This window comes from Hippocampus bargibanti, linkage group LG02, assembly GCF_051943395.1.
Source record: "Hippocampus bargibanti isolate YZ-2025 linkage group LG02, ASM5194339v1, whole genome shotgun sequence".
Lineage (NCBI taxonomy): Eukaryota > Metazoa > Chordata > Actinopteri > Syngnathiformes > Syngnathidae > Hippocampus > Hippocampus bargibanti.
In genome coordinates this window covers 22,432,954-22,458,570 of record NC_142735.1, presented here as the reverse complement: position 1 = coordinate 22,458,570, position 25,617 = coordinate 22,432,954, and the positions used below count along the sequence as shown (strand labels likewise).

At 42.1% G+C, this 25,617-nt stretch overlaps 2 protein-coding genes and 1 non-coding gene across 4 annotated transcripts; all 3 read right to left on the bottom strand.

Annotated features, from left to right (window-relative positions):
• Positions 1 to 493: 493 nt before the first annotated feature.
• On the bottom strand, positions 494 to 13,532 carry dtx4a (deltex 4, E3 ubiquitin ligase a). The gene is made up of 8 exons (XM_088990223.1): positions 12,650 to 13,532; positions 10,609 to 11,650; positions 4,394 to 4,455; positions 2,896 to 3,057; positions 2,755 to 2,816; positions 2,326 to 2,646; positions 1,626 to 1,715; positions 494 to 1,202 (listed from the first exon to the last, which is right to left on the bottom strand). The coding sequence occupies exons 1-8, from the start codon at positions 12,855 to 12,857 to the stop codon at positions 972 to 974; spliced, it is 2,178 nt and encodes a 725-aa protein (XP_088846349.1). The 5' UTR covers positions 12,858 to 13,532; the 3' UTR covers positions 494 to 971.
• Positions 13,331 to 13,402, bottom strand: trnaa-cgc (transfer RNA alanine (anticodon CGC)). The gene has a single exon. It is a non-coding gene; the product is annotated as a tRNA-Ala (tRNA).
• A 2,818-nt stretch (positions 13,533 to 16,350) lies between the features above and the next one.
• Positions 16,351 to 25,352, bottom strand: coro1b (coronin, actin binding protein, 1B). Of its 2 annotated transcripts, none has more exons than XM_088990220.1 (12): positions 25,197 to 25,352; positions 25,004 to 25,111; positions 23,088 to 23,296; positions 22,896 to 23,018; positions 22,685 to 22,814; positions 22,272 to 22,453; positions 22,092 to 22,211; positions 20,992 to 21,096; positions 20,772 to 20,917; positions 20,631 to 20,688; positions 18,694 to 18,981; positions 16,351 to 16,873 (listed from the first exon to the last, which is right to left on the bottom strand). In XM_088990220.1, the coding sequence occupies exons 3-12, from the start codon at positions 23,289 to 23,291 to the stop codon at positions 16,751 to 16,753; spliced, it is 1,479 nt and encodes a 492-aa protein (XP_088846346.1). In that variant the 5' UTR covers positions 23,292 to 23,296; positions 25,004 to 25,111; positions 25,197 to 25,352; the 3' UTR covers positions 16,351 to 16,750. The 2 variants fall into 2 exon arrangements, with proteins under 2 accessions (XP_088846346.1, XP_088846348.1); XM_088990222.1 differs by having other exon boundaries at positions 25,226 to 25,332.
• Positions 25,353 to 25,617: the final 265 nt, after the last annotated feature.

The following is a 25,617-nucleotide window of genomic DNA, read 5'->3' as shown; positions in this document are numbered from 1 at the left end:
TCCAAACAGCAATTCCCTTTGACCTTCGACCTCCAACGCCAAGTGACTTTATGATACAATGCAGTGTATTTCTTTCATTCCAATACAATAGCAACTTTATTATACATAGAATAAGGTATGTTGTGTGTAGTTTTAAGGCTTATTTAGTTGAAAAGTATATTTTATGGAAACCCGGGAACGGATTATTCCTTTTTTAATGGTTTCCTATGGGATTTATTTTTTTGAGATACACACTTTTCGCCTTACACACTCTGTCTGGGAACCAATTAAGTTCGTGAGTTGAGGTCTCACTGTATTTTACTGCATATTCCCATGTTCAAGTCAGATCCACTTGTTAGCCGTTGCAATAAAAACGTCTCTACATTCAGTCGTGTGTGCTCCTCCCTCAATGGCTACGACATCATCCTTTTGGACCCTAATAATTTTCGAAGTAAGCGTGTCACACGCCCCGCAGACAGTTGCACTTGACGCAGGAAGGAAAGTACCGCCTTCAGCAACGTTAATGCCGGTTAAACGCTGTCTTTTCTGTGATTTCACACTACACTGGCATTTTTAAGACACTGCATTGAGTGGGGAAATTGTTTTTTCTATGTTGACCCTGGATAAAAACATATGGGGAAATGCTAAAACGGATGCTAACTTTTAGCATACGGTTGTGCGTCAAGCTAAAATCCACATTCTCAACGCACGAAAGACAGGTTAAAATTTTCCGCTGTGTTAGTAATTGTGCATGAAATTTGCGTTTGGTAGCGTAACAGTGCAAACAAAAGTAGTTTTCAGTCATTTCGACGCTATTTAACGACAGCTGTGTGACAGATTGTGAGCGTTTTGGGCTATCTTAAAAAGGTACTCTGAGTTTTGGTGAGCGAGGCAAGTGAAAGGCTCGACTGCTCCACCCCCACCCAAGTACTTGAAGGTAAAATCCAGACCACCCTCTACAATGTTTTTCTTGATGAACTTTAACATCTGGCTCATTCTCTGGGAAGACATTCATCCTCGGTGATGCCCTGAGCCTTGAGCTCCTCCAAAACATTGTCCAGGTGGCCCGGGTCAGGGTAGCCGTGGCCCGTAAGGTTGGAGCCAAATTCTGTCTTGTGGTGTATCTCGTTCCAGATGACTGTGTCTGATTCGCCAGTGGTGCTGGACGTGCCCACGGAGAATATGAGGCGGCGGTCCCACGCCACCAGAAGCAGCCTCAGAACCTGAACAAGCAAGGCTGATTTACACTTTGTGGATTTTTATGTCATTGTCACACATCACTTAACAACTGGTTCGGACTTGGGCAAGCGGCATGGAATTTTTCAAGTTTGATTTGCTTTTGTGGGCCGAATTAAATGTCGTAGGCCAGATTTTCCTCCGGGCCTTGACTTTCACACCTGTGCTCTAATGGCCCCCAAAAATTGTCGGACACATTTTTTGGACACTAAATCACATAATGCGTTCGTATAGCGACAGTACTGGAGTTTTAGTTTGCTGCTGCATTAAATTATTACTGAGTGTTAGAATTAAATTTGGATAAACATGACGAGAACCGGGGAGTAGGAATTCCAATGTGAATATTATTTTTTCCCTAACAAGGCTGCAAAGTACTCCTTTGGGCTTCCTCAAGAAATTCCTAACAATACCTTTCGTCCTTTGTCGCTGTCCGGGAGGTAGCAGTGTCTCGGGAAGCCACGGGCTGTGAAGGGTTTACCGGGGTTTGAGTGCTCCAAGCCCTAATTAGAAATAAATAAATAAATAAAACACCATTTGTTGGAATGCGGACACTCCCCTACTTACGAACATTCGAGTTACGAACATTTTTGTATTAACATATGAGTAATAAATAAATAATAAATAAACATTTATTTTACTAAATGTTTATTTTTCGGTACAAACTAATACAAGTTACTTATGCAAGCCTTAAGCATACTCATGACCTTGAGAGTTGTGAAAGGTGCTTATAAATGAAATGTATTATTATTACTGTATCTATTAGCTTTCTATCTATTTGAGTTACTTCCGGGTTGAGTGAACTTCTGGCGCATGTGGCTGCCGCTACTCACCCACAGAAAAGCTTATCCTGTGACTGTAAAGTGACCTTGAGAGTTTTGAACGGCACTTATAAATGAAATGTATTATTATTATTATTATTATTATTATTATTATCATATAAACCTTAAACATACTTATATACGCCTTAAATATACATTCCATACAAAATATAGCACTGAAACAACATTACAAACAACCATTTGGAACGATCTCGTTCGTAAGTTGAGGAGTGTCAAACATATAGCAAACACCGGCAATAAATGACTTTGCAGAATGTGTTGGCAACTTTACCTGAATTCCAGGAGGAATGTTGTAAATGATGCGGATAGTTTTGCAATCTGGGTGTCCGGGGAGCGAGTGGGGGATGACGTGATACTCCATCTTGCCAGGAGGTTGGTTCCCAGTTTTGACGCCGTATATGGTCTTGCACGTGGGGCACTGCAAACTGCCGTCCTTGTTACCGTTGTTGTACATGGCCACCAGGCACTGCAGGTGGTACTGATGACCGCATTGCGCCAGACGGCCAACCGACTCGGCGCGAGAGATGCCGCCCACGCCGGGCCCTTTGTAGCCCGACGGTCCCGACAGGACTTCCATGCAGATGGTGCAGTCCTGCACGGTTGAAAACATGACACAACTGTCAGTTGATTTCCTTTTTTGTGTGTTTTCAAACACAAAATTTTTGTAAAAACTTTCAGAATTTGGTGGGAAATGAATTACCTCTTCAGGGGGGTTGCGGACTTTCTGAAGGTATCTCTTCACCACCTCCTCAGGGGTTCTACCTATGACGAGAAAGCAGACCCAAGGTCGTTTCGACGAACCTCCCGAACATGTAATGTTGGGTTCTTTCTCTTTCCAGACCTTTGCGGGCCTGCTTCTTGGTGGTTTTGCGACAGCAGTGGCCCAGACCCGGTACGGGTTTGATGTCGCTTTTGCTAATCGGCGGTGGATGGAGCACCAGTTTGGGAGGACGGGTCAAGCAGACAGGAAGACCCGCCGCGCTCATGAGAATGCCGGTAATCCCTAAAAAGGGAACATGTACAATTTTTTTTTCAAAATCATAATGCAAATGAAACCTATAGTAACTGTTATGTGTATGTCTAAAATCTGTATCTTTTTTTTAAAGCCTCTTTACGAGAAAAAGTCCAAATGGTACAACCACAAATTCATGCGATTTCAGAGGAACACGCACAAAAAAAAGTTATATCGCGAAAGTAGTCTTGTTTTTTCAAGAAAAACAAATCACATAGGCAGGAAACAAATTAGATTTAGCAATCAGGATAAACATTTTATTTGTTCTTTGTACTTTCATTCTTATACTGTAAATAGCACAGCCACCTTATGGTGACACAATACAGTTAGATACATATCAAATATGCTTTTTTAAATAATTGCACAATGTACAGTTTTTTAATGAAACATTTTTTGCACAGTTACAGTATACATCTGTCTTCTGACATTTTTTATTATGCTTAGAATATTTTTTCACCCTCCCAACCCCGAAATGCTGCTGTGGACTGCAAATGTCCCCATTGTGGGACTATTAAAGGCTTTCTGATTCTGATTCTGATAAGCATCATTAAATCCAATTTTTCAAAAATGAAGTAAAACCCAGGAACCCAGCATTTTTTTTTTGTTCTTTTGACTTCAAGACGGTGCCGCGACAGTGGCTGCCTTTCCAGCAGCTCCTGTATTTTATTTTTCTACTTTCATTCCTTTCATAACTTTGCTGCTGTGAAATGTAAATTTCTCCACTGCGAGAATAATAAAGGCAAATTAAATCCAATCCAATCAACTCTCCCAAAAATAATCCCTATGTTTAAAAATGTTATATCAAATATCGTTTTACATGTTATATTTTCTGAAGTTAAATGATAATGAAAAGTGGATCAATATAAAATGGCAAAAAAAATCCCAGCTACAAACAAGATTGTGCTGAAATGCTTTATCTTGCTGATACAATCAATGATGTCAATGATCCATTGACAAATTCCTGGCGATGCAAAGGATCACGCTTGTGCAGAAAAATCCAAAATATCTGTCAGTCGATCAATTAAAGTATAATAATAGTGCACTTTTTATTCTGGAAAATACTTTTTTTATTTGTCCAAAATAAGCAGGAAAAAAACTATTGGTAACAAAAAGTATTTTATTTTGGGGGAAAAAATCCTATAAAAATGGGGGTTCTTTATTTATGCAGGGATTTCATGATTATGAGACATGTAAAAATCATATAAGAGATTTTAATTCCTGCAAAGATAACATTATTTATTTCATTTGATTGGCACACCATGAATGCGCTTTAGGTATGCCTTTTTTATGAAAAAAAAAAAAAAAACAAGATAATCAATATGCTCACCAGCCAGGGCAGGGTGCACAGGGCTGGAACCATTCAGGTTCTTGACAGGGACAGTTGGCACCCTGCAAGACAAAAAGAGAATCCATTGATACTTGACAGGTCAGTGTTGAGGTTCTAAAATCCGATCAGTCTGCTGTGAACAGGTGATGCGTTCACACAGCTGGCCGCAGCATATGTCAAGTTCTACCACACGTCAGCAGGTTAAGGAGCTTTTACACAGTCATAGAATAGATGAGAGGCTTGGATATAAACCACTTTTGGAGCTTCAGACCCTCCTCCCCCCACCCGACAGACATTTTAGTGTTATTTTGTCATCACATTACAACACAATATTGAAAAAACTGAAAAGCTTTGATCGAGCGTGTTCAAACGAGGTACGATGACTCCATGTGGTTTGTCGCAATTGATTTTACTCCAACTAGCACGGCATTGTTATTTGAAAGAGGACAATGTGTCGTTTTGTTGTCACAATATGGAAGTCGGTGTGGGTCTGAAGTGCAAGTACAGTGAAGTCAAGCACTCGCACTGGTGCTAAGATAACACTAGTCAACAGCAAATTTGAATTGCTTGCATCTTTGATTAACTCATTAACTCCCAGACGTTGTATAAAAATGTGTCCTCTCCAGTGCCAGGGTTTTTGTCATTTTCACTCAAATTGCAGAACCCACAGAATATTCAGTTTTAGGACTACTGTACGTACATAAGTATTCAATGCGGCGTAAGAAACCTTAGACTATTTTCTTTCACCAGAAAAAAAGTTAATTCCTAAATTATATGAGTCTGGAGTTATCTCAGCCTGAAATGCGGGCGGCTGTACAACATACAATACAATACATACATCTTGATTCATACAGCGCTTTAACAACAGCTGAAGCTGCAACAAAGCGCTAACATGTACAGAAGGCAAATGCTGCCTGCTCGTGGAAGGGAAAAAAAAACAGTGCCAGAGGTCTGACTCTGCTGTGTCGGCACCTCCAGCAAGAAAAACCAAATCCGAACAAATTCGGGAATGACGCACCATGTCACACTTTTCAATTCCCGAATAAATTCGAGAATGGCAGCGAATGATTTTTTTTTTAAAGTGGAAAAATTGGTATTTTCACACAATTAATGTGATACTTACGGCCGGCCACTTTTGATGACGGTCATCTCAGAGAATATTTCAGTAATCCACACACGAGGGACAAAAAAAGAGCTCCTGCTCCTACGGTCGAGTTGAACGGTGACGTGACTTGTCGCACCTCGTCTGGCTCTTTTATAGCGCTAATCCACCTTTTCCCATCTGGCGACTTAACTCAAGTTGTAGGCCATTCGAGCGTCACGTCACGGATTAGCCGGCAAGCCATATTTGGCCAGCCATTAGGGGCCACGCGTATTTACTTCCGCAAACTTTCACACAATTTGGCTTATCTGAAATTGGATTGTATAAAACGAGTCCTTTTTTTATTTTAAAAATGTCATTTACTCATTCACTGCCATTGAATTCACTGAATTGAAAATATGATGTGGAGCGCCATTCCCAAATAAGTTGGGGTTTTGTTTTTTTATTGCGAAGGGGTGCCGATAAAGACCTCTGGCAATGTTTTTCCCTCCTACTAGAGGGCAATATTTGCCTTTTGTACAGCCACCCCATTTGAAGCTCAGATAACTCCAGACCCATATAATAATAATAATAATAATAATAATAATAATAATAATAATAATAATAATAATAATAATAATAATAATAATAATAATTATTATACATTTGATTTACAAGTGTCTTTCAAAACTCTCAAGGACACAGTCACATAATATTTTTTTCTGCGGGTGAGCAGCGGCAGCCACACGCAAGTAACAAAGTAAAAAACTGGAAATTAACATTTTATGATGATGATAGAAGATAGTCTGAGGTTTCTTACACTGCATTGAATGTTTATGTAGTCCTGGAATTTGAGTGAAAATGACAAAAGCCCTGGCACTAGAGTGGACACATTTTTGCACATCGTCTGGCAGTGAATGAGTTTACAGTAAAGTCTCGTTATATCGATATCGGTTATATCGATAGTACCGCTTATTACGATACTATTTTCATTTGCCTTGCACATTTCTAGTCTTTTTATGTATAATTAGTACCGTTTAGTACGATACCCGGTTATTAAGATAATCCGGTTATTACGGTGCTCCTTTTCATCCCCCGCCGGCCATTTTTGTTGTTTATATCGATATATCCGTCGCGCCATTGGTCAACTTGGTCACGTGTCTTGTTACGTGAGCCGCCATCGGTCGCGCCATTGGTCGACTTGGTCACATGAGCCGCCATCGGTCGCGCTATTGGTCGACTTGGCCGTGTGACTTTGTCACGTGACACGCCATCGGTCGCGCCATTGGTCAACTTGGTCACGTGTCTTGGTTACGTGTCACGCCATCAGTCGCGCCATTGGTCGACTTGTTCAGGTGACTTGGTTACGTGCCCAGCACCCGTGTAGCAGAGCCATTTTCATTTTCAGACGCAAGCTCGTGTGTAGCAGACGAGATTGAAGTGTTTGTGTTAAAAGGTAAAAATGGGAAGCAGAAGAAGATTGATGACTTTTTTAAATTGTATACATAATACAGTAAGATGTAAGCGTTGCAGTTTCCCTGTTGTGTTATGTACATGCCCACTGTACTGTATATGAATGCAATCGTTTTTTGCAACAATGTTTCTTGTTTTGTCTGCTGAAGCGCGATGATTTTGAAAATTATTAACATTCCATACTGTGTATTAAAGGACAGCCGATGTCACTTTTTATTCAAATGCAAATAAAAATGACTTCACGCCAAGACGTCTTGCATTGCTTGTGAATCCAAACAATGGCTTCAGATTCGGATAATATGCTTTCTTGTTACACATCCTGTTATGAATATGTTTCAAATACACTGTAGTTCTGAAGATTAAAGCCTACATGTTTACAATCATTAAAGAATTATATGTGCCATTTTGAGGCAACATTGGGGGAACATCTCTCACCCAAAAAAAAAGGGAGCTAATGGCCAGCTCCGTTTCTTATATGGCGCTTGGCTGCCCTCTTTTGGCGGCTTTTGTTTAATGCACTTCGGCGCAGGATCGGATATATCGATAGTCCCGGTTATATCGATATTTTTTCGGACTCCCTTGAATATCGATATAACGAGACTTTACTGTATATAATTTTGCTTGTTTACGTAATTTTAGCTCATTTCTGTGTAAGAGGAAACAGAACTTCATTCACCGTTGTGACAGTTTCAGCTTTCTCAAGCCACAAAGTAAAATTCGTGTCAAAGTAACGATAAATATCAAATGTGAAGTTAGCGTACGTCCTTTCTGTGTCAATCTGATGACACTCTCGCTATGGTTGTATTATGTTTGTTTACCAACAAGCAAGGAGAGGCATGTCAGCCAGTCACGTTTTTTGGATTGCGGCTAATCTCCAGGCATTAGGCCAGCTTCCATCTGGAACTGGGAAAGCGTTTGTTCATGTGCAATTCATAAATTAAGTCATTATCTTCACAGAAAGAGGAGAAAGATCCTGATATGAATTCTTCATTGCCCAAACCGGGTTCAGACTCGACTCGGATGTCTCCCTGCGGTACTTTTAGTGACTATCCATGCATTGTAATGACTATCCTTGACATTGCAGCCATTTTTATGACATTTGTGATTATTATTATTATTACTGTATTTTCCGGTGTATAAGGCGCACCAGAGTATAAGGAGGACCCCCCCCCCACTGAATTGTGTCTATTCAAACTTTTTCCACATATAAGGCGCACCTCCGATGAATGAAAAAAGTTTTCCAAATATGTATAAGGCACATCACATTATAAGGTGCTACAGTAGTGACTGGGGTTACGCACTACTTTGTATACAGGTGGAAATGGAGTCATGGCAGCTGACAGTCGTTATGAGACCTGTTGTGGCTCAATATTACTTCACATATAAGGCGCACCTGCGTATAAGGCGCAGGGTCATCTTTTGAAGAAAATCAAGGCTTTTGGATGTGCCTTATACCAGTGTTTGAAACTCGTGACAAAAAGTTACCGGACCCCAGGGCAGACAACTCTCAAAAGTTGCCTGCCCTATTTTTAACAACCTGAAACACAATAAGACGACTAATCGCAAGAAAAAAAACATTGTTGCAAAGTATTAAAGGACAACTGACGTCTCCGGACAAGTTGTGTCCATAATTTGTAAAATGGCTTCAAATGACTTCTACTGAGCGTATTTTAATAAGATTCCACCGCAGATAGCTATATTTTACATTTTAAGACGTGCGCTGAATATTCCGGAAGTCTTGTTTTTGAGTTGGTGACGAGTCCGTACGTGATGTCACTGAAGGAACGTCCCTGACCGAAAAAAGGGACACATTGTAGCAGTCCTTCCATCACGTCAATGCTTGTTTGGTCTGAAAACGTCATGTTGCACCAAAAAGAGCCAGAAGAGGGCGACCAAGCTCCATATAAGGAATTTATCAGCCTGTGGAAACGGGCTGATTAATTCCTCACAGGGAGCTTGGTCGCCATTTTCTGCCTCTTTTCTGGGACGTTACATTGCAATCCAGATGCCTCAAAATGACACGGAAGGACTTCTTTAATCAATTGCAAACATGTATGCTTTCCTCTTCAGAAGTATTTGAATCATATTCATAACTGGATGTGTAACAAGAAAGCATATCTGAAGATGAATCTGAAGCCATTGTTTTGATTCTCCAGCAATGCAAGACGTCTTGGCGTGACGTCACGAACTGGGGGCGGGACTTTCTGAAAATGCCCAATTCGCAGCTCAATTTTTGGCAGATTTTGGACACGAAGTCATTTTTATTGGTGTTTTGCATTTGACTAAAAGTATCATACTGCGTGTTTTGGGTATTTTAGATGCTATAAAACGTTTTTCTGATGTCAGTTAAGAAACAAAAAAGTGACGTCGATTGTCCTTTAAGGATTGATAATAAAAATATATAACAGAACAACACTTCAAAATTAAGTAATTCAGAATCAGAATCAGAATCAGAATACCTTTATTCGTCCCGCAATGGGGAAATTTGCAGTCCACAGCAGCAATTGAAGAGGGAATTGATGTGCCTACCACAAATGCTCCCTTGCTTAATTTGTCGTAAATATCCCTTGCTGATGATTTTGCTCCAGTTGTCGTTTGTCCATACACTGTTCAGCATGTTGCACAATGCAATGTTTGCGTTGCGTCGTCTGCTACAAGCCACGTAAGCTCCTCTTTCCACAATGCTTTTATTGTACGTTTATGTTTTGTAGCGTCATAAATTTTGTGAGCTTATTTTGAATCTTTCTTCTGGGGCTGAGGTTTTGGCTTGATTCCTAACCACGAATCCATTTTTTCTTGTGTTCTCTGTGCGTCTACGTTGGAAAATGATATGCAAATGCACCCGCAAGCACAAAGTTATTCGATGCAGGCTTCCGATTAGCTGCCGAGTATGCAAATTGCCAAACTAACAGAAATTCCGAAATTTCCAAACCGAACGAAGATTTCGAAATCAGAATAAAGCAAACCTTTGATTTGAAAAAAAAATATTTCATTTTTTTTTCTTGAAAAATTTGTCGGCCACCCGGGCTGTAAGTTGTACGCCCGACGTAAAAGTTGCACGCCCCGGGCGTCCGGGCTGGCGTTATTTCAGACACTGGTAATACTGAACCATAACAGGTCTCACAACTACTGTCAGCAGCCACTGAACAGCCATTTCCCTTGTAGAAGAAGTAGTGCGTAATGGCAGCCTCTTGTAATTTGGTGTGCCTTGTATTTGGAAAACCTTCATATATTTATGTATTATATTTAGAAAACGTTTTTTCATTCATTGAAAGTGCGCCTTATATATGGAAAAGGTTTGAAAATACACCATTCATTGGGGGTGTGCCTTATACTTCAGAAAATACGGTAAATGATTTTTTTTAAATGGAGGTTAAACTAGCACATACACATCCCCAAGTAATCCTGCTCACGAGTAAATGAAGTGACCAGCAGACTGCAAGATAATGGAAACGACACCTCTTGCCCTCTGCACTCTTGGCCGAGATAATCAGCGAGCAACAGGTGGAGCTCTGTGTGGATTTTGATCAGAAGGGCTCTTGATTTTCTGACGTGGGTGCCAGCAAGCTCGCCCATCTGCTGGTGAGACTCTCACCTTACAACGTGACCGACCCACCGACTGTACGTCCAATGTGCAAACGTGTCATCCGCGCCTACTCACCCTGAGGCGATGAGGGCCCTCGACTGAGCCATGGCGAGACGCTGCAGAGCCGGTCGGCTCAGCCCCGCCAAGCCAGACCGCGGCGGCACAGACGTCGTCAAAGGCCCCAGGACGTGGGCAGATGGCGAAGGTGCGAGCGGCGGGCCCGTAGCGGGCACCGCCGGGGCCGAACATAGCGACGAGGGGGACAGGTGAGGCGGGGTGGCGAGCTGGGGCGGCGGCGCCGGTGGGGGAAGCGACGGGGGCGGCGGGCGACCGGAGTTAAGGGACAGGGCGGCCGTGGCGGCGCTGAGAAGGGATAGCGAGTGCGCATAACCCGCGCCTCCCAAACCCAGACCGCTGCCAGTTACGCCGGGACCGCCCGTCGCTCCGACGATGGACGTCCTATGAGGGGACAGCGACCGTGAGATGGAGGGTAACTGCGGGAGGGTGAGTGACAAGGCCCCGCCGGGGATCAGGTGGCTGTTAAGTTTGGGACTGGGTGGTTTAGTCTGCGGCGGTCTCCGACCCAGCGTTTGAGCGCTGGACACGGTACCTAACTTGACGCTGAGTAACAGCATGCACTGCTGGCAGGCACAAGGTGGTCCCAAAGAGGTGATCGCCGAAGCCGGTAGTGCCCCGCTGGGGTACGCGCTCCCATTGCCCCTCCCCATGCCGCCCATCCTAATTGCGGCGCCCAACGTGGAAACATCTGCAGATCCCCTGGGGCGAGGCGCAGACGGTGGTGTCCACGCGTGGTGCGTTTTGGGCAGTGGCCCCGACACCAACGGATACGCCAAATCGGCGCGACGCTGGATGCGGCGGCAGCGTTGGGTCTGCCCGTTGATTTGGGTCATGCTTCCAAAGTCGATGAGGTAGCAGAAACCCAAAGGCGCCAGGTCTAGCCAGGGCTTCTGGCGGTCGCGCGCCGCCTGAATTGCGATGCCCACCTCCGTGTCGTACGCCGTCCAACTGCCCACGTCGTTTTCCCACTCCCACAGCCAACCCTGGCCGGGCGCCGACGTGGGCTCGTAAAAGCTGCGGCGGACCGCTCGAAGGGTACCTGGTTAAGGGCAACAAAATGTATTCACTTTTTGAAGACCGATACTCCTTTTCATACCTAAAATTTCATTTGGCATTTGACATGATTCAGAGCTGATCGTAGTTTTAGTCCCTGGTGCTTTCTTCTATCTTTGTGACTGCTTTATTTCCTGTGTATGATAGCTGTCCATGTTAAGTGCTTTGTTACAGCTTCAACTGTTGTTAAAGCACTATATAAATCAATATGTATTGTATTGCATTTAACACAATGACAACACATTGTGAATAAAATCCTTCTTTCTGACACAGGTAATAATTTGTCCATGTGCACAACTGCCCCAGTGTAGAGCTAACTCGAGGTGAGGACGCATGACAGGGTCAGTATCGTGGTTGCTTTGGCACTTGCTCTATCCTCAACCGCATTCATAGAATCAGAATCTTATGTAGAAAACAGAAAAAAAGTGGGAAATTGGGATATTTTCAACATCAAACGAAACTTGTGTCGGGAAGATTCCTCTCTACGATCCATGTCACTACTATTCACACAAAATGCATTGTAGAAAAATGCTACTTGAGGCAGTATGACTGTCAAACTGGCATTATTATGAAAAAAAAACAGCACGTCTCTGGTATTGGAAGGGATCAATCACTATACTACTACCTCTATAGATACAAAATCGGAGCTTTGATTTATCCACTCCACCATTCGGCATCACTGCAGTTTTCACAGAACACGGAAAGATCGGCTTTTTTAGGGTTTTTATGAACGCCTGTCTTGCAATTTCACCCCCCCCCCCCCCCCCCCATCTCGCATATTCTACCGTATCAACCTGTTCCTCTTCCTATTGATGCATTTGACGCTCTATTATTCCCTGGGCGTGTTCCCTTTGACGCCCACCATGTCCCTTTACTTTAGGACTAGTTCCTCAACCAGAAGAGGAAAAAATACGTCATTTTGCGCCACGACAAAGGTAAAAAAAATACAATAAAAAGATGACTCCAGAGCGGCCCGCTCACCCACCCGTGTCTTGGCGGAACTGGTGCATGGATTGCAGATCGATGATGTAGGGCGAGAGGCGTGAGTCCACCTGGCCGAGGATCACGCTAGGGCAGCGCGGCTCGCTCCGGATGACCGCCTCGATGTGGTGACATACCGCCGGGCTGTAGGGCCGCCAGCGGCCGTGCTCGTTCAGCCATTCCCAGACGACCACGGCGGACGCGAGTAACATCCTACTCGGCGTCGTCCACACAAATCAACGCGGCGACGGCAACACCAACATCGCCACTACACGCGGACCTCCATCTTGTTGTGTTGACGTTGTGCGTGTGCGTTATTAGCTACATGTTCGGCAAAGATGCGAATCGTATCTCCCCGTGTGGTAGTTCCGAGTCGACAGCAGCAACAGTTCGATACCCCGCCCCTCTCCCCCACACACGCGACAACATCATTGATTTATGAAATAATAATCATAATAATCGTAATAAATGTCGGGTTTAGTGAAAACAAATACGCAGACGATTCGCCTCGAATAATCCCAGTTTTGTGTTTAACGGCCTATGTCATTCAATCAAAATAGAGACAAATCGCTATTCAGCTAATTAAAAAAAACCTTGGTGAAAGGGACTGTTTTGGGTAATTTTCCAATTATTTTAATAAAATTAAAACAGTCGATAAAGACACGGTGTTTTAAAAAAGCCCAAGTGGAGATGCCGGGGATTGAACCCGGGACCTCATACATGCGAAGCATGCGCTCTACCACTGAGCTACATCCCCACTATGGATTCACTTCAGTGGTAGTCTTTTTATCTGAATACACGAAAAATATCTATTTGTCGGTCTATCGGTGTCTTGACACTGTTCGGCAAATGGAATATTTGAGTTCTCGGTTGGTAGTAGCGTATCGTACATTAATTCAAGGCACAATAACTTAATAACTTCTGATTAAAAGTTATTAAGGTAAGCAAATTCGTGATTTTGAAAACCCACCACTAATTAGCGGAGTCATTTTCGAGTGACCTTCAGCAGTTCAGATAAATGAATAGTGTTGATCGGAGATCACTATGTGCTGATATGTGGTGAAAAGCCTTACTTTGAGAGGCTCATTGCAAAGATAGTCGAAACACGTTATATGTGTCTCTACTATCTTTGTGGCCGCTTTATATCCGATTTATGATAGTTGTATAAATCAATGTACTATTGTATTGTGTTTCAGACGTGACTTGTACTTATTCAAGGGCACCTGCAGTATAATAGAGATTATTTTATTTATTTATTTGAGCAGAGGCCACAATTTGAAGAAACACAATGTTGCCTCTTTTTGAAAGCTATGTACGTAGTTGTCTATTTCGGGTTTGGTGTTTATTTATTCAAGTGCAATGACTCAATTTGGGGAAATAAGATAGATCAGATGTTGTCACTTTGCAGTTGGCGACCAACGGGTGGCACTGTAGGGCCCCGCCTGCAGCTGCACAGCTGTTGGTTGTTTTCATCAGTGGCAGTGAAAAACACTGCTGGAACAACCATTCAGTGGTGGGTAATTGTTTATTTCACCCTGTCAGTTTGTTTTGTATGGTTTGCTTTGTTTTCAGTCATCTTTTAGTCATGGCTTTATTTGTTACTTAATACCTTTTTGTTCTGATGACTTTGTTGTTTTATATTTTGTTCCCGCCAACTTTATGTAATACAATTTGTCAAATACATCCACCTCCTCCATCCTGCCTGCTTTATTTGGGGTGCACCACCACCTTGCAAATCTTGACGGATGTCAGTGGGTTCTCCTGGAACAAGCCAAGTTCTCTTAAACTCGTGGAGGTCGACAAGTGAAAGAGGCCTTTATTTGAGGTGCGGTGTTTATTGACAATTGAACTGAAACGAGATCCTCTGAGGCTCATGTTGTCTAATAGTCATCCTCCTCGGACCACTTGACACTCCGAGATAACTGATGTAAATTAACAAACAAATCAGCTTCCGTTAATTCCTCTGATGACTCTCTGTCTTTCTTTGTCTTGATGCTTCGCTCCTGTGGCTTGCCATCTTCACCTTCACTAGGCTGGCTCCCGCCGCTACATGTACTACGACGTTGCTCCTTTTGAATGGGGTCTTCTTGAAAATCATGCATTTCTTCGCCATCCTCGTTGGAACTGCGGCAGGGCCACAATTGCACTCCCAGATGGGACTGCAAGATAGTTAGCGCTCTTCTGGCGCCGTCCCGTAGGCCTCCTTCCTTGTAGATGATTCGCCGCAAGGTGTATTCCACGTTAGTCTCCCTGTTTAACTTTTTGAAGAGCGCGATGAGCAATAGGACCAGACCGACGAAGGTGAAAAAGAGTATAGCGATAGTTGTGGTCGAGTCAGCCATACCTGAAGCAAAGATGTAAGGGCATTGAGCGCACAGTTAAATTTCTTCAAATTCGTCGAAAGACATACTGAACCACCTTTGTCAAAGACAAATCATCCACCAAAAATGAAAAATAACATAACACACACAGACACTGAGTCTGTGTGTGTCTTGGGAGAGAAAAAGGCAACGCTAAATACAACTCAGAATTTCACTTTTTATCCTATCCAGATCAATTAACTTTCGTCACTGAAACCATTGAAACTATTGGATTGAATTGGATGTACCTTTATTCATCTCGCAGTGGAGATATTTATATTTCACAGCAGCAAATGCATGTTTTTTGGCCTCAAAGTCGAGTAGTAAACCATGGGTCTCATTATTGTTCCGATGTCAAACATACAGAGAAAAAAGGTCCGCATGCACAGGAAGTGGGCAGACAGCTTGCAGTTTTGCTGGTTTCCTGAAGCAATGACAGGCAACCGAGCACCGTCAGATACCTTGCATTGCACGGAAGCTATTTTAATAGTCCTACAAATATCTTTATCAAAAAAAAAGTCTGTAGTAATAAGATGACTAATGACTACAAAACAGCCGTGATAATAACATTCAGTTAAAAAAAATCATTTTGACAAAAATTAAAAAGTGAAAATAATGAAAAGAGAAAAAACATATAGAGGCAAAATAGTACTTACCCCACGTTTTGAACAAATGACTTGCTGTAAAAAACCAAGTGTCTGTGCAGCAGACTTGTCTTGTTTTGGGTATGTGAGAATGAGGTGAGGCGGAAAATGCAAGCTGAATTGAAGGAGGGATGAGGCGGAGAAATAGCAAATACATCATATACAATATTTATAGAAAGGGGAAAGACTGTTCAGAAATATCAAAAACTAATCCGGCAGTTTGAATGATCAGGTGTTGTGATTTTTGAATTTGCCTCGATCAAGTACACAATTTAATTTTTAAAAAGCAAACTTGTTAGAAAATAAAGTGAAATAGTCATTAGGATTTCATTAACAAAAAGTAAGTCAAACTACTAAAATAAATAGAATTTGACTTTTTGTGTGTACATTTAGGTCATACAATTAGTTCGTAGTTTTACAAAAAGAATCAAGACGTTTAGTATTTTGTTACAGCTTCAGCTATTTTTGAAAGCACTATATAAATCAATATGTATTGTATTAATAATAATCATACATTTCATTTCAAGCATAGGTACTATAACAAATAAAATACAATCACATTGTATTGTTTATTTTTACAAAGAAGTAATGTTACAAGATGCAGCAAACTTATTTTATTCATTCAATTTTTTGTCATATTTTAATATTAGATGGAATTTCCCCCCCTTGTTTTCTTTAAAATATTTCAAAATGACCTGCCTAAAAGAAAACCAGAAAGCAGTTGCGCAAATACAAACGACACTTTATTCCATTTGCTACAAACACATCCAAAGTGTTATGATCAGTGCATCAAGTTGGGAACGTACATCAGACTGAGTAAGAAATCAATGAAAAATCTAAATCAAAGCAACAAATAAAATCAGCCATACAAGAATATCCACGTTCAACTGTCACCACGATCTAAAAATCACAAAACTCATCAACTAGTCTTCACAGTTGGATTTTTCCTTCTTCCACGAGCCCCAGATCGTATCAGATGAGGTTACGAGCTATGTGGTACAATTGAGGTCTTGGATTTGATTACAGTTTAGCAGCGTTCAACTACCTGACTAAATAGCCCGAGAGGTTGTTCATCTACGAGAGTGAGAAAGGCGCACGTGTTCATACGTCGCCGTCCTCGATGCGAGCTAACTGCCTCTCCAATAACTCGATACGCTGGCTCTGAGCGAGCACCACGGCACGCAGTGCCTTCATCTCCGACAGCAGCTCGTTCAGATTGTCCTCCTGGAAACAAACGCGACGTCTATTAGCTCTTTCCGTGGTTGTGACTTGGATGTGTGAATTCACATACAGTCGTTCTATGTATATTTCAGTCTCGGGAGAAAACCAGCCGTTTACGTAAAAAGTTCATACACACACACACACACACACACACACACACACACACACACACACACACACACACACACACACACACACACACACACACACACACACACCAGGGTGATAATAGTTTTGGAATTTTCATTATAGTTTTTTTATTTCACTTTGACTTGAGGTTTTGAGTTTTTAAAATGATGTTAATTCGAATGAATTTTTCGAGCTTGTTTGTTTTTAATTCACTCATTTACTGCCAAACATGTACAAATAGGTGTCCACTCTAGTGCCAGGGTTTTTGTCATTGTCACCGGAATTCCAGGACCCACGGAATATTGGGTTTTTGGACTACATAAACATTCAATACAGCGTTGACTTTCTTCTTTCATCAGAAAAAAATAGTTAATTCCTAAATTATATGGGTCTGGTATTACATGAGCTTGAAATGAGGGCGGCTTTCCAAAATACAATGCAATACATACATATTGGTTTATATAGTGCTTGAACAACAGCTGAAGCTGTAACAAAGCGCTAACGTGGAAAAAAGGAAATGCTGCCCCCTTGTGGAGAATAAAAAACATAGCCAGAGGCCATGGCTAGCACTTTATCAGCACCCAAGCATGAAAAAAAACAAAACCCGAATAAATTTGGGAATGGTAGTGAATGACTTCATTTTTTCTCCCCAAAAATGTTTTGATTGTAATTTAGTTTATTATTAGGTTTAGTGTTGGTCATGTTTATGTATTTATGTATTTGTGTGTTTATGTATTTATGTATTTTTTATTTATGTATCTACTTATTTATCTTGTTGTTTATTTATCCAATTATTTATTTATCTATTTGCTATCGATTAGCTGTCTAACTATCTAGCTAGCTATCTATTAGCTAGCGCGCTAATTGGATCTGTTTGAGTTATTACCGGTCGAGTGAACGCTGGCGCATATGGCTGCCGCTGCTCACCCACAGAAAAATGGATTCTGTGACTGTAAAGTGACCTTGAGAGTTTTCAAAGGCGCTTGTAAATGAAATGTATTATTATTATTATTTACATATTTATGTGGGCGGCCCGGTAGTCAAGTGGTTAGCACACCGGCTTCACAGTGCAGAGGTAGCCGGTTCGCGTCCCGGTCCGGCCTCCCTGTGTGGAGTTTGCATGTTCTGTGTGAGTGTGAGAGTGACTGTTGTACGTCTTTGTGTGCCCTGCGATTGGCTGGCAACCAATTCAGGGTGTCCCCCGCCTCGTGCCCGAAGACAGCTGAGATAGGCTCCAGCAACCCCCGCGACCCTAATGAGGAATAAGCGGTACGGAAAATGAGATGAGAGAGAGACATATTTATGTATCTATATTTATTTATTTAGCCATATATGTATTTATCTATTTATGTGTTTGTTTTATTTATTTTAATATATGGTATCTGTCAAGTGCAGGATAAATAAAAGTCACTTATTGTAGCACATTAAGCAAAGTGAACTACAATTCTCAGACGACAATTTGGCCTTCCTTTTTGTGTTTCAACATACAGCATTATCAAAATATATACACGTGCCCTTTTCGCTATAGTTAAAATTATTCTTTTTTTTATATAAACATAGGATGTAGTTTCAGTTAATTTAATTTTCCTATGCATTGTAGTTCATTTTATTTCATTCATGCACGTTCAATTTATTTTTAGTTATTTGTGGCGTAACTAGGTGATCCAGTGAACTAGTGGTTCGCGTGGACCTACCTCTCGCTTCGGCCTCTCAGTGTTGCCGCTCGATTCCTTGGTGGCAGCACGTGGTTGATCGTCCTCCGGGTCCTTGACGACGGGGGCCGCCGCCGGTGCAGAGTCTTGCGAGCCCATCTTGGGCTTGATCCCGAGTGTGTCGCGGTGCTTGGACGGCGGCGCTGCATAGCCTCCGCTTAGGGACACCAGCAAGGGTGGCGCATCCCTGCCGGCAATCCATTCGTCGGCCAATAACGCCGGTTCTAAGCCGGCCGTGTCCGGATAAAGGTCCCCTTGGAAGAGATCAGACTGCACAAGCCACAATAAACAAGCACAAAAGAGTTGGTGTTCACCAGCTTAGCAAGTGAGTGCTATTAAGAGACCTTTCATCTAGTTACTATTTTTGTCTTTTTTTTTTACCTAAAACTGGTTCAAAGTTTTCTTGAAAAAAAGATGCATTTAACTCATTGACTCCCATTCCCAAATTTATTGGAATTCAAAATTTGTTCAGGTTTTGTTTTTTCTTGCGGGGGACGGATAGGGTGCCGATAAAGCGCTGGCCATCATCCCTTGAATCAGGTGCGTTGCTACAGAGACACTTGGAAAACATGTAGGACGGCGGCCCTCGAGGACCGGATTATGACACCTCTGCGCTAAGGTTTCTAACGCATGTTTATGTAGCCCTAAAACTCAATATTCTGTGGGTCCTGGAATTTGAGTGAAAATGACAAAAACTCTGGCACTAGTGGACACATTTTTGCCCAACGTCTGGCAGTGAATGAGTTAAAAAAAAGTTCAGACTAAAAAAAATGGTTCATCTTTGTCTGGTAATTTGGCACACCATCCTGGTCCATGCTAGCATTCTGTTGAACAAAGTTGTTGTTTTTTTTTACCGTATTTGTATGACCAAATGATGCACATAAAAATCTTCTCCAAAATAATCCAGGGTATCTGGACACAAATTCTCAAAATCTGTGTATGCTGTTGTGTGGCCTCATTGACGGGCCCGCTGAACAGCTTGACGTTGTGCCAAAATGCTGCTTGTACAGTGCAAGTATGGGATTTAAATATTTTGTTAAGTACTTCAACAGAGTCCAAATGAATAATAATAATCCATTTCATTTCTAAGCGCCTTTCAAACGCTCAAGGTCACTTTACAGTCACAGGACAAGTTTTTTTTTTCTGTGGGTGAGCAGTGGCAGCTACACGCGCCAGGGTTCACATAACCCGAAATAACAGAAAGCTAGCTAGCTAGCTAATAGCTAGGCAGCCAACAGCTACCTAGCCAATACCTAGCCAGCAATCTAGCTAACAGTCAGTCAGCAAGACAGCTAACAGCCCAGCCAGCCAATAAATGAACTACGTTTTGCTCCCACTGCCTCTAAAAACAGACGCTAGAACTCATTTTTTGCCGCGCGCCACATTGTAGTTAAGGTTTCCTCTCGAGGGTATGTTATGCATTTGGGGAAGCTATTACAATGTTTAATCCCCTCCACATATTACATACAGAACACACATATTCAGAACTGGATGAGTAACAAGAAAGCATCTTCTCTGAATCTGAAGCCATTGTTTTGATTCTCGAGCAAGGCAAGATGTCTTGGCGTGACATCACAAACAAGGGGGCGGGACCTTCTGAAACTGGCCACTTCCGGCTTCAATTTGAAGTAGTTTTTGGACACTTTAAGTCATTTTTATTGGTGTTTTGCTTTTCACTAAAAATATCATCCTGCGCGTTTTGGGTATTTTAGATGCTATGAAACGTTTTTCTGATATCAGTTCGGAAACAAAAAAGTGGTGTCGGTTCTCTTTTAAATACAAAAATAGAGTTTTGGTAGATTTGATCGAACTGCAGGCACGGATTATATGGGTACAGAGTGGAGCCACTTTCACATTCTCGGAAGTGTTTTTCTCACAACAGCACAGAAAAAAGAAAAAAACCTCCAGCCATGTTTTACCTTTCTTGGTACAGTCATTGAAATGGGTTCCACTTTCCTTTCATGCAATTTGTAGAACCTATGACCAAAGAGAAAATCCCTTTTTGTTTGTTGACTTTCTCATCATCCTGATCACTAAATTTAGGCTTGTGGAATTCCTACCTGGCAATTTCACACTTGTTGACATCCACCCCTCGTTTACTGAGGAAGCCGGCTCCTCTCTGGGGCTCCTTGCTGCTGTATAGACTCAGGAAGTGGACATAGGGGGATTCATCTGTCACCTCAAAATACCGAATGGTGCAGTCTCCCTAGAAATCAGATGACAAGCACGGACGGTAACGGCGGGCCGGAGGATTGGTAATAGGTGACCGTACGTCCTCACCTTGCCCAAGAGATACACCATGTTGGTGTCTGGGTCATAAAAGGGAAGAAGAACCCCGTTGCTTGTATCCATTTCTTGCACTGCCATTGGCTCAGAGAGATCTTTCTAGAACAGAAAAAAATGGGCTGTGAAATTTCAAGGGTGTCCATTCAGGAAGAAGAAGAAAACTGTTGGGCAGAAATGGAGGTTAAGTGTTTGTGTAATATAATATATAGTACACGAGGCCTGGAGAATTATTGAAAAAAAAATCTCAGTTTTCACAGTTAGAATTTATCCCTATCGGTTATTTGAAAGACCGCTCTGTCGGTCTATGCTAATTTCCTGTTAGCATGAGTGTGATTTTTCATTGACTCTAGCATTAGCACGTATTATCTTTCTAAAATGACGCATGTGAAAACCGTTGGCAAAGATGGAGGTCAAGCGTTTTGTGTAATATCATATAGGGTACACTAAACCAGGGAAATTATTGAAAATAATTATTTGTCTTGTTTTTCACAGATAGAAATAATCTATCCTTATTCATTATTCGAAAAAAATGTTCTGTCGGTCAATGCTAATTTTCTGTTCGCATGAGAGTGGGATTTTTGATTCACTGTAGCATTAGCACGGATGATCTTTCTAAAATGAGGCATGTGTTGTGTTTAAATATGGATTTTTTTGTTGTTGTCTGTTTAGTTTACCACTCAATTCCAACTGAGGTTATCGTTTAAAATTTACAGCATGACCAAATTACATACAAATCACACACTAGCCGTACAAGCAACACGGTGCATTCAATGTGCTTTTACAATGTGGGAAGTTACAAACACACCGCACCTTTCAGGACATTTTCTTTGATTACAATATTTTTCACAATTAAATTCTAATACATATACACTTGAGAGTATATATTTTGATAGGTATGGAAACTATGGCTACTTATCTTATAATTTCTAGCAAGGAGGCAAGAAATTAAGATTTAGAAAAATCTTGACATGACTATTTGACAAAAAGTGGTGACTTATATTGAAAATTTTATGCACACTTGGGAGTGAAATCTGTGATTTTGTTATACTTCTTGTTATTTGTCGATTCAAAGAAAAGTAGGCTTGTGCTTGTACCGTATCCCATAGCGCCAGTTGTCTGTCACTCATACGGCTGAAGCCTGTGGTCAAGATCTTGCCGTCGGAGAGGAACACGGCTCGCATGGGTCTGGTGCCGTCATGAACTTTTTCTCTCACCTAGACGTATTCACCACCGTCAGTTTCATTTTAGGCTTTCAGATGAGCATTACGGTCTACCTTGAGCACGACGCCTCTCCGTGGGTCAATGACACGCAGCGCCTTATCCTTGCATACGGTACAGATGGCGTTTCCGTTCTTGTTCCAGTTAACACTGTAAATCAGGTCCGGATGGGCGTCGGCCAGTGTGTACAACAGTTCCCCCGTGCTGACGTTCCACACCACAATCACATTGTCGCAGCCTCGGCGGAGAAGCACACATGGCTTTGTGAACTCAAGGCATGGTTTCGGCCATCATAACAAATGGCCTCAACGGCGGCCTTTATTTATTTACACAGAGATAACGCCGGCTCTTTGTTAGAGGTAAGAACTTCTGAAACTCATTTTTGGATGATCTCACAGTATCCGCAAACCTACTCGTAAATTAATTCAACTCAATTTCACAGGAAGTGAACACCGGGTGTTGTTATTACCTGCAGTTAAGAGGATATTGAAAGCAGTCGGGTGCCAGGCCAGGATGCCCACCCTTTTACTGTGCCCCTCCAAAGTGACCACAGCTTCGGTCATCTGTGCCGTCAAACCCCCGTCTGGGATCTGCCAAACCTGCGCAACCCAGAAACGACAACCATGTGGCGACGCGGCAGCTAAAGACACATTAGGAGAAGAACGTGGAGGTAGACGGACCTTTACGGTGCAGTCCTCTGAGGCGCTCGCTATGATATTGTCGTCATGGGGAGACCACTGAATATCCAACACCGGCGCGATGTGGCCGCAAACCGTCGGGCACGACTGGTCAATCCTGCCGCTCTGTTTAAAGGGACAGCGCTGTCAAAGAATGCTGTAAAAGCCAAAAATGTCGAAGAGACGTGCGGAAACCTTGCCGATGGGGACCACAAGGAAAGCCCCGCCCCCTCCCGCTTCAATGATGACGGCCAGAAACTTGGGATTGACGGCGCTCAGCGGCCCGTCCCAGGTCACCCGCGACACGCGCACGTCGTCCAGACAGTGCTCTGCTTTCCACGCCTGGGCGAAAACATGGCGGAACTTGCTCTGCCGCACCACACCTCGCCGGAAAGACATTTTGCCTGTCAAGAATAGAATCTTCCTCATGTCAAGGTTGGCAGCCAATCATTTTTTTGCTGTAGGCCACATTGGCGTAACGGTCACCTCTTGGGGGCCATTATGAATTTGGGGAAGCCATTCGAATGTTTTATCTCCTCCACATATTACATACAAAACGCCCAACAAATTAACTCATTCACTGCCTTCCCAAATTTATTCGATAAAGCGTAGGTCAGACTTCTGAGAATGTTTTTCCTTCCCACGAGGGGGCAGCATTTGCCTTTAGTCCATGTTAGCGCTTTGTCCAGCTTCAGCTGTTGTTAAAGAGTTATAAAAATCAATATGTATGTTTTGTATTGTATTTTTAAAGTCGCACCCATTTCAAGCTCAGATAACTCCAGACCCATATCACTTAGGAATTAACTATTTTTTTCTGATGAAAGAAGCGGGTCTAAGGTTTCTTACACTGCATTGAATGTTTATGTAGTTCTAAAACACAATATTCTGTGGGTTCTGCAAAAACCCTGGCACTGGAGTGGACACATTTTTGCAAATCGTCTGGCAGTGAATGAGTTTACCTAGTTTACAAATTTGAAGTTAAAAATAATGACTATTATTGTGGTGTATATGGGCCAATTTAAAATTTTAGTTCGGAGTTTAGCAAACATCATGGCACTTGACACGCTTGATTTACTTTCATGGGCCGAATAAAATGATGTGGCGGGCCAGATTTGGCCCCATGGCCTTGACTTTCACACTAGTGACTTACATAGTGAGAGATGATGTTTATTCACTTGGCTGCAAAGAGGAGCCAAATTCAGGAATTTACAAGGGTACAGTCTGTCAGGCAGATATGTCAAACTTAATTTTGTTACAGGGCACATTACAATCAGACACAGTTTTCCTCAGGGCACCGGTAGGACTGCAAAGCCATAGAAATGTTTAACTGCCCTTTTATCCAACAAAGTCATGAACAAACTGTTTGAAATCTGAAGCAAAAAAAAAAAATACACAACCATTGTTCATGTCCGGGTAAACAGGTTTGGCTTAAAAATACTGCAAATATCTGCCATTTTTTCATTTATTAAATTTGGAGGGAGATTTTGGTTGAAACAAAAGATTTGCTTTCTATGCCCTCCGACCACATCTGAATTTGGTACTAATGCTCTGGAGGGAGACATTTAACAGCATCTGACAGTATTGATTGTGAAATTATATTCCCTCATATAGTGACTACTGACCAGTTGTGTTTCGTGCAAAGATGACCACATGTGTATTTGAGGGTAGGAGTCAAGAAATATAAAACAACAGATTCAAGAGGCTATTTTATATAGTCTCACATAATGTGACGTATACTGCATGTGGCATTGCAAATGCTGGTAATGCTATCATTCGTATTTACGTTTATTTTTCATTGTTTAAAATGTCCACTTGTGTAACGTGCAATGGAGTGGGGTTGTTTATCTGGTAACTCAGCATCCCGCATTGAAACAATAACAGTAATGCTCACTTGGTACGAATGACAAAAGGTCCATAGAGGTGCTGCTCTCCCCTTTGGACCCACACAGTATGTACTGGACCTATGAAACAGTGCTTTTGTTTCCCCTGTTCTGGTGCAAGGAATAGAGGGGTTCCCCGTTTCAATTGTCTGCTAGGCGAAAACAAGTGCGCATGCGTGTATAATGAAGCGCAGTCGTAAAACCTGAATAATGTTGTATTTCATTGCCTACCTGGCTTCCTTTCGGTGATTTACCGTGAAACTGCGTAACAAGAAAGAGCAGGCCAATAATCCAACCGTAACTTAATCCGCTGCCGAGTCCCGAAGTGGCGTTCACGACCTACAAAACACGAAATACTGCAATGCATTTTCCTAAAAATCCTAATGCGAGTTGTTGGGAACGGCGATTACGCATGTTCGCTGACATGATAAAAACGTCGCCGTTGTGTTGTACCCGGAAAACGGCGCGGCTGGAGACGGAGAAGTAGGATTACGAAAATGATTGATGATGACTGATGATGATGATGATTCGGAATGCGCATCGAACAGTAGGCAGGAACCAGCGAAAAGTCTGGAGGCCAAACTAGCTTTCGTCAGGTGACTTGTTCAAGCCAATCATATTTGCCCCTCAGACGGCAAGCTCTTCAACACAATCATAATTGCACTTTTCATGGATTAAAGCTTATTAAAATAACATTTAAGAAATATGTATATATAAGAAGCTCTTGTAGTGTTTGATGCGAGTGGTGATGTGTTTCCTAGCTTCTACAGTACCCATTGAGTCATATTATGGGTTTGAATGCTTGCTAATGTATATTGTCGTCATGTAAACTACACGTCCCACAA